Source organism: Helianthus annuus, chromosome 10 (genome assembly GCF_002127325.2).
Source record: "Helianthus annuus cultivar XRQ/B chromosome 10, HanXRQr2.0-SUNRISE, whole genome shotgun sequence".
Taxonomy (NCBI): Eukaryota; Viridiplantae; Streptophyta; class Magnoliopsida; order Asterales; family Asteraceae; genus Helianthus; species Helianthus annuus.
The window spans coordinates 126,751,410-126,761,655 of NC_035442.2; the positions used below are offsets into that span (position 1 = coordinate 126,751,410).

General features: G+C 37.3%; 2 protein-coding genes across 2 annotated transcripts; one reads left to right on the plus strand and one right to left on the minus strand.

The window, feature by feature from the left end:
• Positions 1 to 668: 668 nt before the first annotated feature.
• On the plus strand, positions 669 to 2,217 carry LOC110884756 (proline-rich protein 4). The gene is made up of 2 exons (XM_022132476.2): positions 669 to 886; positions 1,030 to 2,217. The coding sequence occupies exons 1-2, from the start codon at positions 736 to 738 to the stop codon at positions 1,950 to 1,952; spliced, it is 1,074 nt and encodes a 357-aa protein (XP_021988168.1). The 5' UTR covers positions 669 to 735; the 3' UTR covers positions 1,953 to 2,217.
• A 4,680-nt stretch (positions 2,218 to 6,897) lies between these two features.
• Positions 6,898 to 9,349, minus strand: LOC110881351. The gene is made up of 5 exons (XM_022129637.1): positions 9,286 to 9,349; positions 8,323 to 8,772; positions 8,147 to 8,236; positions 7,779 to 7,939; positions 6,898 to 6,927 (listed from the first exon to the last, which is right to left on the minus strand). The coding sequence occupies exons 1-5, from the start codon at positions 9,347 to 9,349 to the stop codon at positions 6,898 to 6,900; spliced, it is 795 nt and encodes a 264-aa protein (XP_021985329.1).
• Between the last annotated feature and the right edge of the window lie 897 nt (positions 9,350 to 10,246).

A 10,246-nucleotide genomic window follows, 5' to 3' on the forward strand; every position in this document is an offset into this window, starting at 1 on the left:
TCGATTCCCTAACCCTAACGAACGGAACCGAAACCGACCAAATTCCCATGTGTAACGAACCAAACCAATACCAAGTGACTTCCCACCCCATGATATCATGCAGGCAAATCCTACTAGTTAGAACTAAGCTTTCTATCCTAAATCAACAAATATTGTTAGTTCATAGCATAGAAGTTAATAATCAAAATAATTACACTCATCATTAAATATATACTAGAACTCATAATTTATCTTCTCTCCTGTATCGAAAAATGGATTTGGGGGGACGCAAATGATTGATTATGATTTTTTTTTTTCTATGATTTTTGTCTTATAAAAAATACTAAAAGAAGTGTGAAATTACTATGAAGCACTTGGAGGTGGGTGTGAAATTACTATGTATGTTAAACTTAATCCCCCAAGAGTGTACAACATGTGTAGGTGAATTAAATTCATCATCGGTCATAATATTTATGTTAAACTTAGATCTCCGAGAGTGTAAAAACAGGGGTCATAATATATGTATGTGAAACTTTCAGTTAGTTGGTGGAGATATATATTGCATTAACATGCATACTAACTTATACATGTGGTGCAATTGAGGCTATTTACATCCCTATAGGTTAGCCAGCCCCATAATTGATCAGCTCCACTACTATATATACAAGTAGAAATTAGTTCAAGACTCATTCAAACATCAAGTTTATGTTATGTTCTTTTCTTTGAGATTCTAAGTTATTTTCTAAACGCCTCTCAATGAAGTGCGCTTTTCTTCTTGGGCTTTTTTTGGTTTTGTTCTTTTCCGGGAACTTTTGTTATGGCAGTGCTAATACCGTGGAGGTAGTTGGATTTGGAGAATGTGTTGATTGCAAGGAGAATAACATCAAGGCAAGCCAAGCATTATCAGGTACTAATATTTACTATGTCACTTATTGTAAATATATCTATCTTAATGCAAACAATTGTAGTCGTGGCATCTCCAATTCGATCCAACAATCAGTAGCATATGTTTGATCATGTGTCTTGACTATGGTTGATTTTGATTTTCAGGGTTAAAAGTGACCATTGACTGCAAGCTTGAAGATGGTAAATTCCAAACAAGAGGTGTTGGAAAGCTTGATGAGAAAGGACAATTCAAGTTAAACCTTCCTCAAGAAATCTTGAAAGACGAAATGTTGAGTGAGGAATGTTACGTGCAACTCCACAACGCAGCGAATGCACCTTGTGCATTTCACAATGGGTTAGAAGCCTCTAAGATCACTTTTGTGTCAAAGTCTAACAAAAAACACACCTTTGGACCCATCGAAGAACTCAAATTCTCTTCGGCAATTTGCACTTCCGCCACCCTTTGGGGGTCGTACCCTAAGTCCCACCCTTGGTATAAGAGGTTTCACCATCATTTCCATCATCCACCGGTTGTTGTTAAGCCCGAGCCCAAGCCAGAGCCTAAACCGGAGCCAAAACCAAAGCCAGAGCCCAAGCCGGAGCCAAAACCAAAGCCAGAGCCCAAGCTGGAGCCAAAACCAAAACCAGAGCCCAAGCAGGAGCCAAAACCAAAGCTAGAGCCCAAGCCGGAGCCAAAAACAAAACCAGAGCCCAAGCAAGAGCCGAAATCAAAGCAAAAGCATAAGTCAGAGCACAAGCACAAGTCGGAGCATAAGCACAACTCGGAGCCAAAACCAAAGCCAGACCCCAAGCCGGAGCCAAAACCAAAACCAGACCCCAAGCCGGAGCCAAAATCTAAACCAGAGCCGAAGCAAGAGCCAAAATCAAAGCATCAGCACAAGTCAGAGCATAAGCACAAGTCGGAGCCCAAGCCCAAGCCAGAACCAAAGCCGGAGCCCAAACCAAAGCCGGAGCCAGTTCATAAAAAACCATTCCCACCATTTTCACACCCTAAACTTCCTCCACTACCCACCCTTCCTCCAAAATGGAAACATCATCCCATCATACCCGGGCCACCACACCCATAAACTTTCCCTCCAAAGCATTTAAATTTCTTGAGTCATGGCATGTGTAGGCTAATTCCAATACCAAATAATTTTTAAGAACGTAATAAAGGTTTGCAAGAAGATGATGCGGATAAATGGATTGATGTATCACGATTCACCAACGATTGGGTGTGTGCATTTGATGGGGTCTGTAGATGTTGCGGGTTTGATTTGTTTTTGTGGCAAACTTGAATTGTGTTATAATTGTCTGTACTCGTTGAAATAAAACAATTCATTGTAGTTCTCATATTTTTTTTAATTTTTGGTGGCTTTCTTTTATTTACACCATCATACTTTCTTTATGACATTAATGGTGGGACACCATTTTTAGGGGTGTGACCATACCACAACGCATTTCTATACGCGTTTCGCCGGCACATATGCCATCATTTCTGTTGGGAGGAGTGGTGTGTGCGTAAGTTAGCTTAGAAAACTCAAGATTCATATAGTCAAATTTTAAATTTATTTTAAAAATGATTTTTTTTAACGACAAATTATACTTTCATTCCACACCAAATATTACAAAAGTCTTATGTTCAAATGGTTAGTAAGTGACTAGCCAACCACCTGAAAAAACCACCACACCCGATTACATATTTATGTTTAAACTAACATCAAAACTAAATCTACCCAAAATCGAATTTCAGCCAATTATTCCACTCCCAATTTGTTTTCTTTGCCCTGCTTTTGATCCAAGAGAATGTTGTTGCTTGCATTTCTCCGAATATCGCGTCTATATTCACCCTTTTTCCGTTGAAAATGAGCTTGTTTCTTGCCTTTCAAATCATCCAGCACGTTGTTATGATAACCGTTTTAACATATCTCCTTTTCCGCACCTCAATTATATTCTATTTATAACATTCCAAGAGATCCTTCGTATTAAAAGCAAAAATGTGTGGGATTTTACACCACACACTCACTTTAAGCCAAAGAACCGAAGCAACATAACAAGCAGTAAATAAATGGTCGGCATCATATTCTTGTTCTCCGCACAGTTTACATATCGCCGATTCTGGTAACATACCTCTTCTTTTTAGACCTGCTAGCGTTGCTAGCCGATCTTGAATCCCACACCATCCGAATATATTTACTTTTTTTGGCACCCATTTATCCCAGTCGTACGGATGAAAAGGCACCGCAAACCGGTTCAGTTCTGCTCTAAGCGAAGCTACCGAAAATTGCCCATCTTGTGCCAGCATCCACGACCACTTGTCCGGGGCCGAACTCAACGAAAGAGACTCCATAATGCTCGAAATTTGTTGAAGATCCCCAAGCTCAGCTGATGTAATAGGACTTTGCCTCCAATCCCATCCCGATACACGATCTTCCACCGTTACCCTTTTATGTCTCTCCAATCCAAAAATAACAAGATATCTATCTTTAGAGGGCCGTCCCCATCCCACCAATCCAACCAAAAACTGATGTTTTTACTGTTACCCACCACCTCCTTCATTAACTTGCTGGGATCCAAATGATATGTTTCCATATCCTTACCTGTTTTAACTGTTGTGTTCCAAGTACCAGCAATCCCTTCTTTGACCGGTAAATATGATGATGACTGATTATGTTCATGTATTGTCATTATTGTCTTAACCCATAAACTATCTTTTTCGTTTTTAAATCTCCACCACCACTTTGATATTAAACTAATGTTCATGTCTTTGAGAGACCCCAACCACAATCCACCCTTTTTAGCTGGAGATAGCACCTTTTCCCAACACACCCATGCCGTAATTGCTTTTTCATCATTACCCCCCCCCCCAAAAAAAAAAAAAAAAAAAAAAAACCTCCTTCGTAATGCCTCTAACTTGTCCAAAACACCATGCGGCGCTTTGAACAAAGAAAAATAATACAAGGGAAGGCTATCTAATGATGCTTAACTCCGTAAAGTTTTTTTAACGGGGGACCACTCTAGGAAAAATAGGTGAAAGGTGCGACTGGTGGGGGAATATTCTGATATGAGATTATTAATGGCCAATAAGATCTAGGTGGGATTACTACATGCCAATTTCCCTTTTTAATTATCTAATCAATTGACTCATACACCGATGGCTTAGCGAATCATCCCGTCGGTTACATAAGTAATAGAGCGTTTCTTTCATTTCAAAGTTTATGTCAACACTGTTAAATAATATAATTTACTTTGAATAACCCGTGTAACACACATGTACTTAGACTAGTAAAGATATACAAAATAAATAATATTTTGAATATATTAGATTCAACTAGTATAAAGGACGCATACGTTGTGACAGACTCGTAATCATATACGTAATTTAGATAAACCAAACAAATTTTTCTTGGTTTAGTGGTTGGTATTGATAAGTATAAATTTGTATTGTTATTAGAGGTTATAACGGAAAGAGTTGGATGGGGAGTGTTTGAGGTGTATTGTCAAATGAATGTGGATTTGTGCACTCAATGGTAGAGGGCACAAAAAGTAGTACCCAGTTGAACAGTGAATATGTAAGAATGAGTATTTTTGCTAAATAATGGAAGGATAATTCCATGGTTCACTCTTTACTCTTTATCAATAACATTATCAAGAGTGTTTATACATCTCATGATAATGATCGATTAAAACATAAATATATATATCGATCGATGTCTTCTAGAGTAAAGGCAACAGCTACTGAAATCAGATTTTGAATACATTAATTGTTGTTTTATGAATTTTGCTGTCATGGTCCTTTTCGTTAATAATATCTATTTATAGTGTTATTTATTTGTGTAGAAGTTTAGAGTTATCAAACTCTGGTAATTTATCATTGAACCTAGATTTTTGCAACTTCAAAAATCTTGGATTAAATTTCAAGATTTGAATAATTAAGTGTTTATAGCGAATTCTAGTTTAAACTTGTATCCTTAAACAGCGAATTCTACTTTAAACTTGTATCCTTCAGCAATTTTAATATAATTATGTCTATGATTTTTATAAGAATGGCATGCCATATTTGTGTTATAACGTGTCTCCAAGATCAATGATAACCCGGATTCCAATCAGTAGGTTCCAACCAATGAAAACTTAATCTTAATGCTAGGATAACAATGTACACTCATTGATTAGCATCATTAATCATACTATACTTCCATTGACCCCGATCAAACTTTTGATTAGAATCACCGCCGATACCACCGTGCCACATCCAATATTTGAACATCCATCTGATAAGGGTTCACTTTGTTGCTCCAACTATTTATGTATACTTTATGTGTTTCGTTAGCAACTAACCAACGTTGCTATTAATTTGTTCGATTCGATAGTAGATAAAATGTGTCGATTTAGAAGCATGATTAGTAAGTGCGTAAACTGTTCTGGAAATTAAAAAAAAAGAGGACGATACATTATGGGAATCAATTTCTCTTGGGACTTGGATTTATTTTTTTTATATAAATACTAGGTTATAACCCCGTGTATTACACGGGTTGAATAAATAAATTTTATATACTAAATAATAAAACAATATATCTTTAAAAACCTTTTTTATTGCACAAGTTGAATAAATATAATTTTATATATTAAATAATAAAAAAGTTATGTCTATAAGAACAATATTGTACAGGTTGAATAAATGTAATTTTATATACAAAATAAAAAGTTATATCTTTAAAAGCACGTGTATTACACGAGTTGAATAAATGTAATATTGTTTACCAAATAATAAAATAATACATCTTTAAAAAACCTCATTTATTACAGGGGTTGAATAAATGTAATTTTATATACCAAATAATAAAAAAAATTACATCTTTAAAAATATGCGTATTACACGGTTTGAATAAATGTAATTTTCTGTACTAAATAATAAAAAATATATATCCTTAAAAAACCTCGTGTATTGTACGAATTTTTTTCTAACCTTTTTGGCCCATAACGTCTTTTTTTTAACTCTTTTGGCCCCTAGCATTTAATGGATGGGGTTAGTTAGGGGCCAAAAGGGTTAGAAAAGAAGACGTTGGGGGATTAGATGTTAAAAAAAATTGGGCTAAAAGGGTAAAAGTGATATAACTACAGTGGCCAAAATCGTAATTTTCTCTAAAAAAATTTTTAACATCTAAGCCCCAACGTCTTTTTTCTAACCTTTTTGGCCCCTAACGTCTTTTTTTAACCCTTTTGGCCCCTAACATTTAATGGATGGGGTTAGTGTTAGGGGCCAAAAGGGTTAGAAAAGAAGACGTTGGGGGCTCAGATGTTAAAAAATTCTTTTTTAGGCTAAAAGGGTAAAAGTGATATAACTACAGGGCAAAATCGTAATTTTCTCTAAAGAATTTTTTAACATCTAAGCCCCCAAAGTCTTTTTTTCTAACATTTTTGGCCACTAACGTCTTTTTTTAACCATTGTGGCCCCTAACATTTAATGGATGGGGTTAGTGTTAGGGGCCAAAAGGGTTAGAAAAGAAGACGTTGGAGGCTCAGATGTTAAAAAAATTCTTTTTTGAGCTAAAAGGGTAAAAGTGATATAACTACAGGGGCCAAAATCGTGATTTTCTCTAAATAATATTATAACTGAGAAGAAGATTAAACTAAATAATAATTATCCATAAAATATTAAATTAAATAATATTTAATAGGATGGTTATCTATAATTAATTAAAAAAGATTAAATTAAAATAATAATTATCTATAAGAGATGCTCTAATATGATGACAAGTGTCCCAAAAGTGGTTTCTTTTATTATATAGTATAGATTTTTATAAATATAAAAGATAATTTAAATAAATTAAAACTAAATAAAAATAAAATATAAAACATTTCATTTAATTAAAAACAAGTTTGAGGGGTATTTTTAAAAGTAATAAAAAAATTTAAGTGTTTTTTTAAATTAAAAATAAAACTTAATGGTTATATTTGAAAATTCTTTTTCTTCTTCTTTTTTCTTCCTCCTTCCCTTCTTCTTCTTCTTCATTTTAACCTACACTTTCATCTTCACCTGCAAATTCTTTGTTCTTCATCCTCCTACAAAATCACAAGGAAAAAAAACTCAAAAATATACAAGTTTCACACGGTAATGATACCCGCTCCCCAGTCCCCGATTTGGGTCACCGAGGGGTCCGCGGCGGTGTTCCCGATCGGGGAGTACACAAACCGCACCCCTCCCCGCAGGCGCCCCAGACACCCTAAGACCATGCGTAGTGGTTTGAGCAACAATGCCCCCGCCCTTGGGCGTTTTCTGCCACGTGGCAATCCAGTCAGCAAGAGGACATTATTGGACGTTTTTACAAAATAGGCGTATTGGAATAATGCCCAATAATGCCCCAACCAATCATTACACGATTATTGATTTTTTTTTTTTTTAAATTGAAAACTAATAATACTTCTTTTTAAATTAAAAAAATTACAATATTAAACATAAAAAAAAATAAAAAGGGGTAAAGTTAAAAAAATTACTAAAAAAATAAAATACATTAATTTTCGTCTTCACTTTCGTCATTCTCGTCATCTTCGTTTTCCTCGTCCTCTGTTTCTTCTTCACCCTCAGGTGGGATATACCGAACCGACCATGCGTGTTGTATCAAATCAACCGTTAACGCGGAATGGTAGGGTTCGTAACGCAATTCTCATGCATTATTCACTCATTCTTCCATTGACGCTTGCGGATGCTCCTCCTGAACGACTTCCGGTACATAATTCTGGCATATCGTCTTTCCTTCGTCTTCCAAAATCATGTTGTGCATGATTATACAAGCGTACATAACATCTCTCATTTTTTGCTTGGTCCATGCACGACAAGGATTTCTCAAATAGGGCCATCATTGTTTAAGAACCCCAAAGCATCTCTCAATGTCTTTTCATGAAGACTCTTGTACCTTTTTAAAGTGTGCTCTTTCTTCATCGATAGGATCACTAAATGTCTTCACGACAATCAAATACCTAGGATAAATTCCGTCGCACAAATAATATCCATGAGGGTAGTAGTTTCCATTTGCGTAAAAAGACGCTTTTGGAGCTCTGCCAGAAATCCAGTTCTCTAACAACGGAGATTGTTCAAAAACATTTATATCATTGCATGACCCGACCACGCCAAAGTAAGCCGACCAAACCCAAAGGTCCTGTGAGGCAACCGCCTAAAGAATAACAATAGGTCCCTATTGGTCTCGCCGTGTGTGTTGACCTCGCCATGCGGTCAGGCAGTTATCCCAACGCCGATGCATGCAATCCATGCTCCCGATCATACCAGGCAAACCATGCTCAGCAGAATGTACCTCGTAAATCTTTTGAAGGTCGTCCCATGTGGGCGTTCTCAGATAACGTGCACTGTACAAATCTATAATACTTTTATAAAAACAAACGTATACAACCATAAGCTTAAAAAAATACTTGTAATTTTTATAGTAAAGTATAGGAATGTACCGCGACAAAAATGCTCCAAGGTGTCTCGCGTTGTTTTCTCGGCCGTTTTTAAATACTCGTCGTTGATGTCGGCCGTGTTTCCGTAAGCAAGAACTCGTAGCGCTGACGTACACTTTTGAATTCCGGTGAATCCAAGTGTCCCTTTTGCATCTGCTTTTTGTTTAAAATAATCGAAGTTGCTTTCCAAGTCGTCGACGATTCGTAGAAACAAACGCTTACTCATTCGGAAACAACGCCTAAAAACTTCTGGGTTTGGAAATGTTGGCACCTCATCGAAATAATCTTTCATCAACCGATCGTTTGCCGCATGTCGGTCTCGATCAATATAATCTCTTGTTTTAATTTCACGTTCGGGCCGGCGACAATGCTTCACATATCTCACCGCTAGTTGACAAGCACTCGTAACCACCTCTTGCTCGACCTCCTCATCGGTGGATTCACCATCATCCACTAAAAACTCTCTTTAGTAATAATTTGCGATGGACGAGGAACTAGGGGAACCCATTTTTTTTAAAAAATGATTTAATATTTGAAATTGTAGAGGTTTTTGTTTGTAAAATGGAAGTATTGTATGAGTTTGGGTTTGTAAAAATGTAGAAGTGTGTGTGTGTATATATATATATATATATAGGTGAGAAGTAAAAAAAGAAAAAAAATAAATTTCAAGCCGTTGTAATGACCATTGCAACGGTCCTATTGGTCAAATTCTCGTCCCTCCAGTGTGTTTTAAAACACGCCAAAACAAAAAAGTTGATCATATTAGAGGAAATAATAATATCAATATTAATATCAAATCATGTATATTAGGAAAGCATAATTATAGGAGAACATTCATTGGTCCTTCAGTTTTGCTTTGGACCTGTATATAATTTTGTATCATTCTGTATCATCGAATCAATCAAGGAGAATTAGTCAATTCCCCAAACATATTCGCATGTTTACATTGTAATCAGATCCTTATACCACCTATTCCCCTAAACCCCACTTTTCTTCTTTCTTCTTTCACTTTCAGTACACCTTCTTCCATTTTTTTTTCAGTGCCATGGCTGACCAACAGCAACAACAACAAACTACCTCGGTTACGACCGATCATAAACATCTCCACCCGGTTTACTCGGCTACAAACATTCAAAAAAAAATCCGTACCCTCGATGGTGAGAAGGTCACGTACTCGGCATGGGTCAAGCTTTTTAAGCTCCATGCCAAGGGATATGACGTTCTGCAACATATCGATGGCACCGAACCACCAGCTGCATCGGACCCGCGTTTCGACGAATGGGCCAAAGTTGATTCCATTGTACTCCAATGGATTTATTCTACCCTTTCGGACAGCCTTCTTGTCCGAATTCTGGAAGATGAAACAACCGCTCAACAAGCGTTGGAACAAACTTCAATCCATTTTTCACAATAACAAAAACTCCCGTACCTCTTCTTTGCTTTGCGCCTTCACCAACACGATCGTTGCCTCTTGCTCCTTGTTGAATGACTATTTTCAACGATTGAAAGATATTGCCGACTAACTCGCGGACGTGGACCAACCGGTCACCGAATCGAGACTGGTCCTCCAAATGGTTCAAGGCCTTCCCGTGGAATATGACACCACGGCATCATTCATCAACCAATCGAACACCTCTTGGGATGATGCCCGTGACATGGTTGAACGGGAACAACGCCGCCAACTTGCTCACCAACAATCCGCCCTAACCATCCCTCGTGGACCCTCCCAAAACCAACCACCACAACCGGCCCCTTCCAACCCGAACTCACAAAACACCCCACCACCATCCTATAATCCTGCCCAAACCTTTGACTCATACCAAAACCGTACCGCATCTCGTGGCCGAGGCCGTGGTCGTGGATCATTCCGTGGTCGTGGCCGAGGCCGCCCAAATTCTTACCCATCCTACACATCATACCCGAACCA